General features: G+C 39.4%; 1 protein-coding gene across 1 annotated transcript in view; it reads right to left on the bottom strand.

Moving 5' to 3' along the window:
- The window catches only part of CRYBG3 (crystallin beta-gamma domain containing 3), a 97,676-nt gene that overhangs the window by 67,650 nt on the left and 12,908 nt on the right, over positions 1 to 17,118 (bottom strand). The window contains exon 4 of the mRNA XM_054818745.1: positions 12,667 to 12,745. Coding sequence (XP_054674720.1) covers positions 12,667 to 12,745 — 79 coding nt within the window. The remainder of the gene's footprint in view (positions 1 to 12,666; positions 12,746 to 17,118) is intronic.

Here is a 17,118-nt window from a genome sequence, read left to right as displayed (position 1 = left end):
GCAGCTGCTGTGGTAGTAAAGCACAGAAGGACAGATGGAGAACAATTGCTTCTACTGACAGAAAAAAAAAAATATGAGGAAGAAGCAAGGAACAATTTTTCACGCCATTGTATTACAAGTAAATAGAAGAGTTTCTTATTTAATAATAGGGCACGTTGAATATTATTTACTCACATATATGTCCTGCCACAAGGAGATTATGAGATTAGGTTTAAAACAGAACTTAAAAAAAAATTAAGTCAGCTTCCAGCAGCTCTTTCTAAAAAGAAGGGAAATTACACAATGGCTTATTAGCAGACCGATAATTTATTTTCTTATTGTTCCTGAAACTTCTGACTTTTGTTATGGCTTTGCGTTAGGTGCCGCTCATCTACCTAGTCCCGCCATGCATTACACCAGTAGGAGGAATCTCACAAGCTGGCAGACTCACAGCCTTGTCCTTTCAGGTTACATTCTGAGCGCAATTCAGGTGTATCATAAAGTACTTCAGACTCCAATCCGCTCAAAAAGCACAGCTTCACGAACAAATCTATACATGCTTATGAGATGAACAGCTTTCAGCTTGCAAACATACACAAGTACACCTCAGCAGAACACAAATGTAACATAGCCTTAAACATAGAGTAAGCCGCACTTAAAAAAAAAAAAACAAAACAGGAGATTTAAGAACAGAATTTGGATAAGAAGAACTCAACCCATGTGCCAGAGATTAATCCTGTTTGCAATCCTTAGCAATCATGCGTTGCACCTTTTGGCCAGCTTTTCCTCAATTCCACAGGCAGTTAACTGCACAGCTCTATTTCCAAATCTATTTGTAGTCTCACACAGCTCCATAGTCTACCATGTTCAAATGGCACAGTTTTTCATACAGCCAAAATTCTACACCACTACCCCTGCACCCATGACCTTCTGAACTGCCCATCAGCTGTATCAGCTAACCGAAAATAATCAGTACTAAGGCAAGGCTTCACCTCATTTAAACCACCTGCTTATTTCTTCCTTCAACTCAGCTGAGCATCTACCCCCAGGGGCAAGACAAGCTCTGTTCCTCACCAATATATGCCCTTGAATTTCCTTGGCCTCAGCTTCTCTTACAGATCCAAGAACTGCTGCCCAAGCCCATGCTACTTCTGCCAAGACCATCTGCCCCAAAAGATGATGCAACTTCGCTAGCAGGCTTCACAAACACCACACGTAGCCATGTTCTCAGCTTCATGATCTGCAAATGTGTTTTCCCTGGACCAAAATTTTCTGGAGACCACCTCCCATCTGGTAGTGGGTGCCATATGCCATTGCTGCCTACTGTACCTTTACAGTACAATCCTTGTAATTTCAATCCCTGCTTCAACCCACTTTATTAAAGCAGAATAAAGTTACCTCAGCTTTTCTTAGATGAAATCTATTCTCATCAACAGGAGTGGGAAAGGAGAACATGAATAAGAAGTCCTACACAAATTTCAGTTGCGTCAATAGTATCTTTGGACAAGAATAATTGTTTCAAATTGGATAACACCCACCCATCTGATCTAAGCAGAAAGCTACTATTTTCATTAGCTCACTAATCTTATTTCAACTTCAAGATATATTTGTTTCAAGTAACCTAAAATAAGCAAGTAAGCTTATTTGTTAATAGTTCATCTAGGATCAAGTTAATGATGAAAAAAGTGTTTCAATGAACAGTTTCATGCTTGGGGAACAGCAATTTCTTAAAAATTTGCAAGCTATACTTGGTGATAGTGCAACAGTGGTCTTTAATCTTCAAGCAATATTTTTTCAACTTCTTCATAAAAAGAGTAGATACAATTGCTTAATATTAGGTGATCAGAGGTATGTGTTGAAAATGGAATTGTTTATGTGAAGACAGAAATTGAAAGGCATTAACTTGTCCTTGAGAAATCCATACAACCTTTATTTTCTTCATACAGGCAAGACACTTAAACAACCACATTAAACTTTTAAGTAAACTTTCAAAAGTGAGCTAAGTCAAACTCTAGCCTTTTTTCATCCCACATGTAACAAATCCCACCTGCTTCCCCACATACTGCACTAATCAACAGCTGATGCGTCACAAAGGGATGTAGTCATCCCTGCAGTATTCAGGAATTTACTACTTTACAAGTCAACTCTTCCCAAACCCACCCCTGGAAATGAAGACGACAACAGCGTAGCTTACAAATGTACCACAGCGCTGGCTGGTAGCTTCAGTGCTAGGCAAACTATGCAAGTAATGTGCAAACCTGGGATGAAGCTCTGGAACAATTAACTTTATCTCATAGGAACTAAGTACTTCGCATAAAGAATTACAAAACAGAAACAAGACAAAAATTAATTTCCAAAACTTGATAATACATAAATGATTTACTACAGTCAACTTCACAGTTCTTTTGTCATAGTTTCTTCCTTCACTTTGATCAATACCTCAGCATTCTTCAATACTGGTTTTTGATTCAACTTTAAGTGACGGAGGGCATTTCTCCCTGTTCTGGGATTAGTATCATCCACACATATTTGTCAGATTTGAGAGAGTATCTAGTGCAGGAAATGCACGCAAATTTTATTATCTTCTCTGCAGATATAACCATTATAGACTATAAACATTTCTATTAATTACTACAATATCTATGAAGTTAATAGCTAAATGCACTATAAACATTTCTATTAATTACTACAATATCTATGAAGTTAATAGCTAAATGCATTAACTATAAAAGAAAACATTACATTAAAAACTTGTCAACAGCTTAGTATTATGGTTTTTTGGTTGGTTGGCTAGCTTTTGGTTTGTTTGGTTTTTTTAAGTCTTTTTTATTCAGGAACTAGCGGAGGTTTTTCCTATTAGAAATTGAGAATTCAAATATGATAATCTCTGCATGTGAAATTCTTCCCCTAGCAGCTCTGAGACATAACACTTTTTATTTGTAAGCATAATTTATGCCCTGCATGAAAAGCTGTTTTGTAGTCTCTATTTCCAGAAACAAAAATCTATTTAGACTTTCCTTCCTCTTTAATCTTCCCTTCCTTACTTAGCTTGTAGTAAATCAAAAGAACAGGAAGTTTTACTATTAAAGTCTCCTTCCATACCTTTAACCATAAATAGTGTCTTGCATAAAAAAAGCCCTGGAGAACATTTACACTGTGCTTGCTTGAAGATATATGTGGATATTAAGTCCCAATACAGAAGCTACAAAATCCTTCTTTCTTCCCTTCAATATAATCAGTCCCACTCCCCATATATTCTCCTTCCTGCTCCACTTTGCCTTTACTATAACATACAGCATGAGCTATTGGTGTTTTATCATTTGCCCATAAAATCTCAATCCAAAGTTTGAACCGCTGTTTAGGCATTATACAAGCAAAACTTCCTGCTACAGATTTTGAAGTTTATATTTTAAGACAATGCTGTATTCAAATTACTGAGACAAAAGCACATGATCTGTAAAGCCAGTAAGCCTTTAACAGAGCCGGAGCCTTCAGGCACAAGCACCTGAAGAGCATAGCACTATGATGGCAATTCCACGAGCCAACTTCAAGATAACTTTCACTTATTATTTCCCAGTCCTCTCTCTGAGTTCATCTCTGACAGAAGCCCCCAGCAAATGCTCAGGAAAAAAAAAGGCAAGGGTGTAGGGTATAGGCAAAGCAATCCTTTCCCTGGGATATCCCACCAGTTTTCAACAGTCAGGGTCTTTAGTTGACCTCGACAGAGCAGTTGCAATGTATCGCAATTAGGCTTGAGCAGTTTCATATTCACAACACTGGAAGAATACCAGTGACTCTCATATTAGTTACACTTCACGTCATCGGTTAAAAACAAAATAACTCCTCTTCCAATGTTACAGCAGTCTGAACAGTTTCTCAGGCTTACCACGCAAACAATAGTTTTTGGATGAAAACCTACCTGCCAGATCCCCTTTGAGATCCTCGCTGATGCAAGGAAAAAAGTTTTCCTGCCATAGTATTGTCTTTCTGCTCCTTTTGTACACGGACTTTCATCAGTCTTCCCCTTGCCTCCCCTTTCCCATTCTCTGTGAGCTTTCCTGCTTGTGACATGCTTCATAAAGCTTTAATTAGCTTTTATTCCTTTAGCAACTCAAAAGTTTCACTGGGCAAGCCCTGGGTAACCTGGCCTGACCTTACAGTTGAGCCTGCTTTAAGCAGGAGGTTGGGCTAGATGACATCCTGGGGTCCCTTCAACCTGAATTATCCTATGGTCCTGTGACCTCACATGCAATGAGGCTGGTGCAGAGGGGAAGTTCGGCAGAGCGTGAAACAAGATTATGACTTAAATCAGGTGACTGCAGAGACTGCAGTGATAACTGAAGCTGTATCTACCGCACAGTCAGGTAGTGTAGTCTCACCTTGCTGGAGCAACTGCTGCAGAGCAGCTTGGCAGCTGGGACTCAGAAGACAAGCCCACAATGTCATGTCTCAAGTGTGATTCTTATCTGAGCTAATTTATTCAATGGTAGACTAGGTATGTTTTCCAGGCTGTAATCCACTCCTGACTAGCACAGACATACGCCCAATGCCTAATTGCACCTATGCAGCCAGAGACAGGGCTTGCTACCAGTGTGAACAGCCCCCCTGACGTGCAGCGAGCAGCTCCAGCAGCACAACAGCACCCTGAAGAGGGATTGCTCTGTCGGGTTTGCCTCGCCTTCTGTACCAGCTGGAACAGCCACCCTGGTAGCCGCCATCTCTCAGCAGTCAGGTGGCAAAAGTGCAAATTGCCAGAGGTTCTCATTCGGCAGGGGTTACATCCGTCTGCCAAGAATACAATCTCTTTTATTGCTCTAACAAGTGAATGAAATGAAAACATTAACAGCATTAAAACACAGATCTCCATGAACAAAGAATTAGCTTCCAGCCACAACGACCAGACATTTCGGATTTCGCTCCCCATGAACGAACGCCCATTACAAAGCAGAAACTCCAGACAGCCGTGTGGATATCTCTCACAGACCATTTGTCCTGCTGCGCTTGGAGCTGCGGATGGAGGACATCCTGTGTATTGCGTGGATACACTTGTGCACTTTAACCACCCCACCTCACCTGCAGTTGTGAGAGAAGATGGCCAGCCATCAGGATTTTAGGATCATCATTGATTCACCCCAGGGCCCTTCAACAAGCCATTTAACCCCAACATCCCAATGTATTCATCCGAGATGTGGTCACAGCACTACTCCAGAATTTCTGTTTGCTAGTATGCAGAAATAGTTTAAGAGTTTCAGATTAAAGTGGTGGGTGCACAAAGCAGTACATGTAGGCATTGCTACCTCTAATAGCAAAAAATTAACCATGTTCCTAGCCTTAGCTTTGACCTTTCAACATAGCTGAGACAGCTGCATTTCATTTAACAATTATGAACATCTCAATTTGAACAGTGATATGGTATGTAAATTTTGTGTGCTAAACAAAATCCACAGTGAATTGGCTTGAGTTGCTGGCAGACTAGTACATCCCCGCAATAAGTCACTACTGCATGTTTTTCGGGAGATTTCCCTTCTTCAGGAGGCTAAAGCATCTTTGGTGTAATCTCCCACTTGTTCGCAATGAGTGGGACACACTGAGGTACATTAAATCCACACATGAAATAAGCTTTTGTTTTTTCGACTACTGTGAGGAAAAGAAGTTAGGCATTCACAACCAACGGGAGGCAATACATGCGGAAACCTCATAAAAAAGAACCAGACATGGTGAGACATAGATTAGGAACAAGACTTGTTTAAGAAAATTGGCATAATATTAAGAAAAATTCAGGAAGTACTATCAGACAGAGAAATACACAATAAGCAGAGAACTCCTAAAAGTCCACTGTTGCTAGTGCTCGTGAGAAAAATGGATTTAAAAAAACACACGGTCTAAACGAGCTTTTTCTATTTATGCCAGTAATTAGAGTGGTGATGGAGATGATGCAAAGGAGTTCCACCATTGTCAAAAACTGTTTAGTCTTAGCTAAATAATACCTTTTAAAGAATCAAAAAAAGCAAAAAAGCAAAGATTAACAAAGGCAGCCTTGGGGATTTGGGGTGATTTAAGTTAAAGGTGAGTTCTGTATCTCTACAAATAACTGATGCTTTGAACCTCTGAATATTTTGGCTTTTTTATTCTATGAGTTTTCCTTCCACATCCTCCTTTCTCTGCTTGTTTTGACATGAAAAAATCAGGTCATGACAACCCTGGAAGACAAGAGTAACTAGAAAACTAATGAAATCACGGCATCTTCATAATCAGGAGTAAAAGTTAAACAACAGGAAGGCACTTTCAGTTAAACTGTATCAGTTTTGCATTTTTAAAAATAAACCTATTTAAATTCAATGACTATTTAACATTTGGAAAGACAGCTGCCTCTGTTGAAAGTTCAGCACTGGGACTTTAAAAATTTGTTTAACCATTTGAATTCTTGAAACACCAAGGAGTCCTTAATGTAGATTTAATTTGTCAGATGAGGAAGGAAAAGATGAAACAAACATTCTCTGAAACTCTAGTGTTCTCCTAAAATCTGAAAAGTAGCCAGACTCACCTTCCCTGACAAGAGTACAAAGGACAAGAGTACAAAGGACAAGGTGGTAAGGGTGAACACTTCAAATGAAAAGGTAGAGAAAAAGGAGGTACAATTTGAGATAAAGCTTCTGCTAGATCACCTATATGGCAAATTGTAAACTCAGTGAAAGTCTCTAGACTGACAAAGCGACAATACCATTTTAAAAATTCTGCTTACACCATTTGCAGAGTTACTTCAAATTTCTCCCTTCTGAATTTTCTCCTGAAATTATTGTAAAGCTATGATTAAAGATTAAGAATTGATACTCATTTCTCAGTATGTAACCACTACCTTATTACTACAAGGTCTAGTATGAAACCAGAGAGAACAGAATTAAATTGTCTGTCTTATTTCTGTTCTTTCCTCTGAATTCCCCTGGTATTATACTTCCATTGCCTTTTAGTGAAAGTGTTTTCACAAACATGAAATAATTTTTATTCTTTTTTACTTGACAATTCTCTGATGTTTGAAAAGAAATTAAAAAATAAAGGTAAAATTCACCTTTTCAATGCAGGTGTGCACAAGCAGGCAGTACACTGGAAATGGGGCGAGACAGTGCGATTTCCACCCATGCTTATATTCTATTGGCAAGCTATAGCATCTGGCACCACACTTCTGCTTCTTAGCTGTCTCCTCAGTGGTTTTCTGCCAAACTGAGCAAGGTTTAAGCCCCCTTTTTTTTTTTTCACCCATCCTGAAACAAAGTTCCCTGCTCAGGATCCCTTCTTTGAAGAACTAAAGTAGTAGAGAAGGAAGCATATTTCAGGACCATCCTTTACTAAAAAATCTTCAGCATGACAAAGGAATTTACCAGGACTTTAGACAGAATGATCTTGAAATGTCTTCCTGAACACCTACAGCTGTTAACACCATTAATTTAACAATGTCCTGGGAAAACAGAAGGTGCTATGTACTCGCCTATAAAATTCCACTTCAACAAAAGTCTACATCATTTCCAAAGAGAAAAAAGATCTGCTTTCAGGTTCCATAGGAGAAATCTTGATTATGTAAACTCCAAAAACATTTTGATTTTGTCTTTCATTCGTTGTGGGCAGGAACAGTTTTTAAGAGTAACTCTCAGGTTTTTCAAAAATTCATGGTTGGCAGTAATAGTCCACCTCCCCTGGCTCCCAAAAGACAAAGAATTCCTCTCTCTGATTTCTAATTACGAGGTCTAAGACACAGGCATTCAGCAGGCATTCACACACAGGCTGAGTAGACACTACTTAGATAACATACATATGAAATAAAGACATTATAAAATAAAACCATGACAGTATGAAAAAAATCCCATGCTAGATGGAAAAGTATGCGGTTAACTAAGACACTGGGCTTAATTTTGATTTCTAACCTTCTGTAGAAAGTAAAACTAATCACAAAGTCAGAATTAGGGGCATTCAGTAAGAACAGCTACATATATTCAGCAAGTTCATGGGACTTCTTTTAAAACTCATATGAATTCACACACTGGATGAAAGACGATGTGACCGAGAATTACAGAACAAATTAGGCTGAAAGGAATGTGTCTGGGGAGCTCAGGTAGTCTAAGCTCTTGTTCAAAGCAGCTCCGTTTAGAGCAGGACTTCATCCAATTGTGTTTTGAGTATTTCCAAGGATAAAGATTCTGCAGCTTCTTTGAGCAACTTGTTCTAGTATCTGACCACTCTTATGGTAAAGGGGGAAAAATTAAAAAAGAAAAAAATTCTTATAGGTGACTGGAATTTCCCATGTTCCAACTTGCACTCATTGCCTTTTGTCCTATTTGTTGCAACTCGAAAAAGAATCTGGCTCCATCTTATCATATAATTGCATTCCTTGCCAGCAAATTTTAACATTGTGTCTACTGTTTAAATACAGCCATCTTGATGTTACCTTGAAATGAAATTCATGTGAGAAAGCAGGGCTACAGGATAATCTCTTCTCCATGTTCACAGTATACAAGAGTACTTGTCAGAGGACAATTAGCAACAGGTTTGATTTGTAGCAAGGAGGCTTTAGATGGGATGTTAAGAAAAAGACTTTCTAATTATAAGGTTTATGAAAACGGTGGAACAGTTGTCTGGTGAAGTTGCAGAGATCTTAGAGATCTCCATCCCTGGAGGTCTTTGAGAACAAGTTAGACAAACTTCTATCAGGTACGGCATAGATACAGAGATCTCACCTTGAGGCAGAGGAGGGGACTAGATAATCTTTGCGGTACTTTCTGCCCCTGTGTTTTCTATGAAGGTTGAGACTGCCTCTGGTTAATCCAGGTGACTAGCACCCAGGCTTGAGCCTATGGACCAAATTATAAAATGTTTAATGCTACTGAAATACTGAAGTCTAAATTATACATTTGGTATATCGTATTTGTACCTACTTTTTCAAAATTTTGCATTTGCCTGACAGAGCTCACATAGTAGCTCCTGTGCTGAGATGTCTAAGAATTCCTTCCTAATCAGTTATGGGAGAACGTGGTCCTTCCTCCATGCACCGCTACAGGAAGGATATCCGGGGATGTTTGGCAGGCAAGGGTATTTGCCTACACTGTCATGGCAAAGCCTTCAGTTGGATGAAAACCTCAGAAAGGGCAAGCCTGGGACCTAAGCCATTCACTACTACTGAAACTAATGCGAGCACCTATCACCGCTGCTACTACTACAGTATGGTAATACGGGTAGGAGCCAGGTTACGCTTGTGGCACCACCACGTCCAATGACAGCGTTGTGTGATTGCTTCAAAACTGTACTTACACAACATTCTTCAGCACGTGGCTCACTACAGCAGCAGTGTTAACTTATTTGGTAGCTGTTCCACACAATCCAACTAATACCTATGTCCCAGTTGTAAACCTCTGTTTTAAGGGCATTATCAAAAGCAAAAGTATGTGAAACATACTTTCACAGGAAGCACTGTTGCAATATTCCTTTTAAAAACAAAGTCCCTGTAGTGCTAAAAGTGAGGTTAATGATATACTAACATGTACTGGACACTACGTAATGCAGATACTTAGAACACTAAACATGAAGTTCAAGAACTGTTTACATCCATGCAACCATCGTTCAACAATCATATCACTCAAATGGAGCGTTTACACAGAGCACTGTTTACAGCTCTAATTCAAAGAAACAGAAGCAAAACAAAATCTGTACATAAATAGTGGTGGGTGGTGGTGTACTTTCTGGCAATGAATTAATAGAGACAGCAATTATATTTCAGTAATATTTTATCGAAAGTGATCAAATGATTGATAAAGTCACGTTGGCACAGAAAGGTTAGGCTTTTTATTTTCATAAGGGGAGTATTAAAATATTTTTTCCTCTCTCTGTGAGCTAAATATTTCATCACAGGGAAAAAAATAACAGGGATGAAGAACAGAACTGGTAACTAAAGTGCTGAGAAGAGCCAAAGAGCTACAGTAGCTCAGCACGTTTCCCAGCTCCACTCACCCAGTCAGCTACAATTTAGACGTCTGACCTTTGCTGCTAAATCAGGGACCTACAGCTCCCCTGCTATTTTGCCCCTGGCCTCCTGCTGAGACAGCCAACAAATACACAAAATCACAGCACGTAAGTCTACATGTAAGTCTATCGGAAACATGATAGCTCATTAAGTTGGTGACAGACAGACACAATATGGTTTCAACTTTTAGTCACCATTCACGTGGCGAATGGCTCTGCAGAAGTACGATTCAGAGACATGGACATGTATGGAAACCTGCCCAAACCAAATCCATGTAACTATATAGATTTAGACATTCCTCACAAAGTACACTTTCCATAGCAACAAAACATTATTTTTTTTCAGCCTGTAGTAACCTTGATGACTCAATGAATAAAACTGGAATGTCTTTCAATACCATACATTATCCCTTTCAAATGAGATGGCCTCAGTTCTCTCTAACTGTTCAGCTGCATCCTAGTGATCTGTGCACAAGACAGCTTACTTTGGCCAACGTCATGCATTGGACAGTGTGGTGTTATCAAAATACAAGCGTGTGTTGGAGGGAGAAGTGGTAGGAAAAAAAAAGTAAGAGAAAAATATTTTCTTCACAAAAAAGGGGGGGGGATAGCAGTAGAATAGCCTCCTCCTCTGAACCAGTTTTTACTGTCTAATGTAATTTCAGTGCACACAAGATATAAAATTATGGTGCTAAAAGTACTCATTACTACGCATATGAAACTGTTCAAGCGTATCAGAAGATTTTTGATCACGTTCAGAAAGAGGGAAGTAAGTTAGACAGGAAGCTCTCAGTACAGTTGAACAGCCAGCACATTCTAGTAATATGAAAACCGCACCTTTCTTATAAAGCCTATAAAACCACTAGGTTTTATTTCAAAGCTAATGTAATCTACACTGTAACACTTTAGACTTCTAAACACAGGTCGAAGACAATATAATTAAATAAAAAGCTAAGACAAGACAAAGTAAACGGATCAGATATTTGGGACAAAGCTTTACAGCGTTAGTATTGGAACCAACTTTTAGTACAGTACTACAAAAACACAAGTTCTGAGTAGAAGACTTCACTGCAATGAATTTAGATTCAGCAGGAAAGCTTCTGAATTTGCGCTTTTTAAAACTAAAAAATAAATGAGATTTAGTTTTTGGCAAGAAAGAAACACTCTTAGGTAACTTAAACCTGCTACGCTCCCTTTGCTCCACCTACGCATCCTGCTTGTTCCTTGAAACCTAGCCCTCTTCATACTTCCTTTTAAGCAATTCCTGGTCTTGAAGTCCTGTGCACGTATGCAAAATGATTCCCCTTCCTCAGTCAAAACCTTCTTCAAAAGGAAAATCTATTTCAGAATTTTTCTCTGATCTAACATAGAAAAATAAGATTTGTTTTTTATATGCAGAAAATTTACTTCTATTACAGTAGAATATCCTCTGGTTTATCAGAATCCTTTCTGCCCACATTTCGAGGCATAAAATCAATAGTCCATGATTTATGGTAGCAGGAAGGCATTCAGTGGCATTTTCCAGGAGCTCAGAACTGACAGAGTTGGCTTGAATCCACAGGGCTTCTGAAAAAATGTCACCGCATTGTTTCCCACCTTGATGTAGATAAACTACATTCAACATGGAATTGTTCTGGAGCTGATAATCCTGTTGGACTGAACCGGGTCTTGTAGAGGCAACTGCAATGTCTCTTCACCTTTGGCAAAGCCCAGACAAATGGTCCCTAGATACTGCAGATGCAACTACACAGAGACTGTAGGCCATACAGGAAGACGACCACTTCCTTCTCCATATGCTGTTACTGCTCAATAAATGCAACACAGGATAGAAATCTCAGATTCAGTGTGTTAAGAAGCCTACTGCATCCTCAAATAAAACTAGCAGACTAGTCAAGGCGCTTTTGGGGAAGTAGCCACAATATTATCTGCATTAAACTGACTAGGACAAGGAACAAAAAAACAAGCAAAAGTGCTCCGTGAATGAATCACTAAAATGGCTTTGTGCAGGGCGTGATGTGACAGCAGCAAAGACGGCCGTGATCGGCAGGCCCTGTCCTGTACATAATTATTTATGATATTTGACTAAATCTAAACACAACTTCATAAGCAACCACCACTTTGTGTCAAGTGACAGAGTAGAAAGCCTTGATCACAGAGAAGCATGTATTTTTTTTGCAGTAAAATGCTCACAGGACAAGACAAGCATGATTAACATGGATAACACTGGTGAAGAACAGCCAACATGCACATGAATTTCAGCAGAAACATCTTATAGTGCTTTGGTTGGCAACCAGAGGACCTTCAGGCAGGCGAACATTTGCTGGTTAGATATTCCTAAGTTATATAGAAATGGTGCTTTAGGGGAATGCCTGAAACCATTGTTGATAAAAATACTAGCTTCCTTCACTGGCTAACCGCATGTAGAATTAGCACTAGACTCCCACTTCTTTAATGTAAGTAAAGATGTGAATTTTGTTTTAAGAATGTGAAGTACAGACAGTTTTTCTGTCTTCTGCATGTCTATTAGTACCCTGGCATAGTGGTCCCTAACCCAGAATATGGCAACCAGGTGCTACATTGCAGCGTAGGAATAATATATCCAACATCAGAACACTAGCAAGTAGTCACAAGCACAGGTGGCAACCTTCAGCTCAATTAATTATCAGTAAATAAAAAACATACCTTCAAAAGTGCAGGCAGAGTTGTGCTTTCCTTTTGGTTGCTCTTTAAATTTATGGCTTCACTCCCTTTGTTTTCAGAACTGAAAAACAAAGATATTTTGTAACACTGAGGACTTGCATTATTCAAGTGTACCGGAGAACCAACACAGTATCATTCAATTTAAACACAAGGGAACATTAACTTAAAAGGACAGAACATATTTTCCAAACCATAGCCCATATTCTGCACATATTGCAACTGAAAAAGCCATGCCCCAAAAAGCTGAGGATGGAAGCAAAATGCCTGTTTCACCTCATACAGAAGTTTTCAAACTCAACCATTCAGAAATGGCACGCCCAGAGCACTTCAGCTCTTCCAGCTAAAAAAACCCCAAACTTTCTGTGCATATGTATTATTTTCTGCTGGAAAAACAATTCTATAGTTGATAAATCATCTACTACAGCAGCATTTATTGCCATAGCACTACCTGGCACCCCTGGCAGCTAGAAGGTACCCCCAGTCCTTATACTGAGGCCTGTGATCAAGTGGAACGTACTCAGGGCAGATGGAATCATCACAAATCACAGCTACCACATTTAACAGATCTTCACTGAACATACCTAAAGGGGGTTTGCAGGCAAATTTCAGAAGAAATTTTAGAAAGGGCATATCCTGGTTTCAATTAGGATAGAGTTAATTTTCTGCCTACTAGCTGGTATAGTGCTGTGTTTTGGATTTAGTATGAAAATAATGTTGATAACACGCTAATGTTTAGTTGTTGCCAGCAGTGTTTACAATTAAGTCAAAGACTTTTCACCTTCTCAGGCCCTGCCAGCGAGGAGGCAGGAGCCTTCCACAGGACGTACACAAGAAGCTGTCAGGGGGCACAGCCAGGACAGCTGGCCCAAACTGGCCAAAGGGATATTCCATACCATATGACATCATGTTCAATGTATATGCTGGGGGAAGTTGGCCGGGGAGCGCTGCAGCTCGGGAACTAGCTGGGCATCGGTCAACAGCTGGTGAGCAATTGTGCCGTACATCACTTGTTTTGTATATTCTTTTATCATTATTATTATTCTCTTCCTTTTCTGTCCTATTAAACAGTTCTTATCTCAACCCACCAGTTTACCTTCCCCCCCCCCCCCGTTTTTCTCCTCCATCCCATTTGGGGAGGGGAGAGGGGGGAGAAGTGAGTGAATGGCTGTGTGGTTGTTTTAGCTGCCTGCAGGGTTAAACCGCAACATGGGACAACAGACATGTTGTTACTACCAAGGCAACACTCGCTGTTCCAGTTTAAAAGTCAGAAGTCCAAAGTTGCCTATGTCCTTATTGCCAATTTACCTTGGTCAAAATTTTCTTCAGAGCCCATCTTTGGCATGAAGGGAACCATTCCTCCCCCGCCCTGATTCTTAAAATGATCCTTAACCACAATCCAGCAGAGAACATTTTAATCAAAACATTTATGCTACACGCAACTTAAAAGCAAAAACATATCAAGGAAAACATTAGAGGATATTAATGACAGACATCACTTCCTGCATTGTGTATCATAAGCTGAAGAAAAATAATTTCACATCATGTGAAAAACGCCCAGTATTGCAATGAAGTCAGAATCACTTCAAAACCCTTCTTCATCAATTTTAGAAATATAGCTTTGCTATTGACAAATGCACAAGCCCTTATTTCTGAATTTGTATGAAGAGATGAATTGAGAGCTGTTTAAACAAAAATTAAAGAAAAAAAAGTTTGCATTTTGGTGAAATTCTGCCAGGATTTGGAGAAAGGACTGAGATGTACCAGTACTCCTACCGCTACTGACCGTTAACCACAGGTAAGCATATCTCAGTAAGACTTTTCAAAAGAAAGGTTTTCTTCCTATTGTGGATTAGGCATTCGAGTTAAATAGACATTGATATAAACACAAAATACAAAAGCCAGTCTGATTAAATGTTAGTTCATCTCTCAGCTGCTCAGAGAGAATGTTCCCTGAACAAAAATGAGAACAGAACTCTCCTGCAATTAGTTTTTCAAGATCTTTCAGATCTTTTCAGATACATCAAAAGAAAAGCTCCTTCTCTTCTTTTATAGATCCTCTTCAAGTTGAAAACCATGTACTTTCAGGTCACCTCAGGTAATCTTTCATAATGCATTCATAAACACAAAGATGCTTTTTCAAGGAGAGCATCAGACATAAAGCCTTGGCTGTTCTTTGCCTCCTTGTAAGACAGAGCAGATGAATTAATATTCTGTCCTATTAATTTCTGCTGCTATTAATGTGTTCCATGAAGAAGATGTTGGAGTCACTTCTGGACAATCTGGCACACTAATAAAAGTGCTCCTCAGTATGCAACCTATTTTCATTTTCTCTCTCCTAGGTTTTTGTTGTTTTGGGGTTTTTTTGTTTGCTTGTTTTAAAAAAACCCCAAACCACGCCCTTCTCAGATCTGCATAACTTTTCCTGATGCTGATACACTTGACATGAACAGGAATTCCCTGTACTTAAGAGCAGAATAACTAGGCTGATCTCCACCAGACATTCTTCCTGGCTTCAGGATATTACTCTATGGAACTGGTCTGCAGACCACAAATGAGATCCTTGCTTTCATTAAGTATTGCCAGCACAGATCACCAGCATCCCAGTCTTTTATCACACTTTGTTTTGCTCATATTCTTCTCTTCACATCATGTTTTCCCCAAAACTTGTTTTCACTTTCCTACTTCTTGTTTGTATTTGAAATACATGCCTCTATTACCTTCTTCTAGCTAGCCAGGCTTGGACAGATCACTGTGAAATTCCATAGTGTACATACCAAAACTGAAAGAATGCAATTCAGCAGATAAGCATCTTAAAATCAGCAAGTAAAAAAAATATCAAAACTTTACTTTCCAGCATAAAATAAACCTAAACCTGGAAGCAATTCCCCACACCCTTTCATCGTTTATATTCTAGCATTTCTACATTCCTGAACCTTTTGCTTTAGGGTGTAGTTCCTCAACATGCTGACTTTGTCAGCAGAACCAGCTTTAGAAATTTCCACGTGTTTCTGCTCAACCTCAGCTATCTCTTCCCACTCTTAACTAAGCCAAGCAGGGCTCTTGGTAGGGCCATGGTCTTGGATAAAATCAAGGGGGGAGCAGAAGTTTCCATCAGGAAAAAATTCAGCCCATGATCCAGTTTACAGTATAGTGATTTGTACTAGCACAAATGAAGGGGCAGTAAGTGTCACTCAACAGGCAGGAACAAGCAAGCACAGACCACTGCAGCTCACTTCACCACTGAAGCTACTTTTTGGGAACCTCTTCTACACTTAGGCAGGGCCCAGTTTTAAACAGATCTTTGACTGAAACCAAATGACTCATGCTGAATGAATGAAGCTTACAGCACAAAAGCTTGCTTTGCTGGAAATGGGCCTCTTGGATTGTTTAGGATAAAATTGTTTTGTTTTTTCCCAGAGCATCGAGATTACCTTCTACAGCCTAAACGCCAGACACAGTAGCTGGTGCCACGCTTGGTACTTGGGACTGGAGAACAGGCTGGTTACTGCTCATTGGGCTGAAATGATGCAGCTTATTTCTTCCCACTGCCAATGCCCTACAGTTTTTAGGGCTTTCCCTTCCTCTCATCATTGCATCAATCACATAATAGTCACTAATCACAAATTTTGGAACACTGCACAGTATTTTCCCCAAAAATTCTCTGAAGAGGAAAACAAAATAGTGAAGTTCATAGGCCCACACACTCCCTGTTAAAAAACCCCCACGGTGCAGCTAATGTAATTATGCCACACATTCTTACACTGCAATGTAAGTCCATGTTGGCCATATGAGTCTATAATCACAGATTCAGTGAACACAATTATTAAGTTATGGCATTCACAATTAAAATTAATTTTTGGCAAATACATAATACATTTAGTATTTACGCTAATAATTACCCATTCTTAATTTTTTTTTTATATGCCCATCTTATCCTATCATTAGTGGCTAGATGTTGTGCTTCCCAGAACTTTATTCTAAGGGGGTTTATATATATAAATATTTTTTTTTTCCCTACAGCACAATCTCTGCAATTAAATAGCTCTAAATGTTGATCTGGTAGCTACATGGTATTACACCACCTAATTCTTATGCTTTTAACTAAGAACTGAAAATAACAGACTGGTAGTGTATACAGGCTCACCATGAAATAGGGATTAACACCCCCCCCCCCCCCCCCCCCATTTGGGCTACATCCATATTATTAAAGTTTGGATCCACAGCCTTTCATCCTTGCCTTAATCTTTTCTGGAGCGGTGCATTTTTGGAGTGCTTTGCTTTTGCTTTTGCAGGTACTGAGCACGCTATCTCCAGTTCAGCACGTGTAAAGTCAGGCTTGTGCTTGACCACCCACATGGCTTTGCTAGATCAGCCAGCCAGCTCTCAGACAGCGTTTCAGCACTTGCTAGATTAGGAAGATGAATCTCCTGAGTC

This window comes from Grus americana, chromosome 1, assembly GCF_028858705.1.
Source record: "Grus americana isolate bGruAme1 chromosome 1, bGruAme1.mat, whole genome shotgun sequence".
NCBI classification, from domain to species: domain Eukaryota; kingdom Metazoa; phylum Chordata; class Aves; order Gruiformes; family Gruidae; genus Grus; species Grus americana.
The sequence above is the reverse complement of the archived record's forward strand: the minus strand, read 5'-3'. Positions and strand labels throughout refer to the sequence as shown.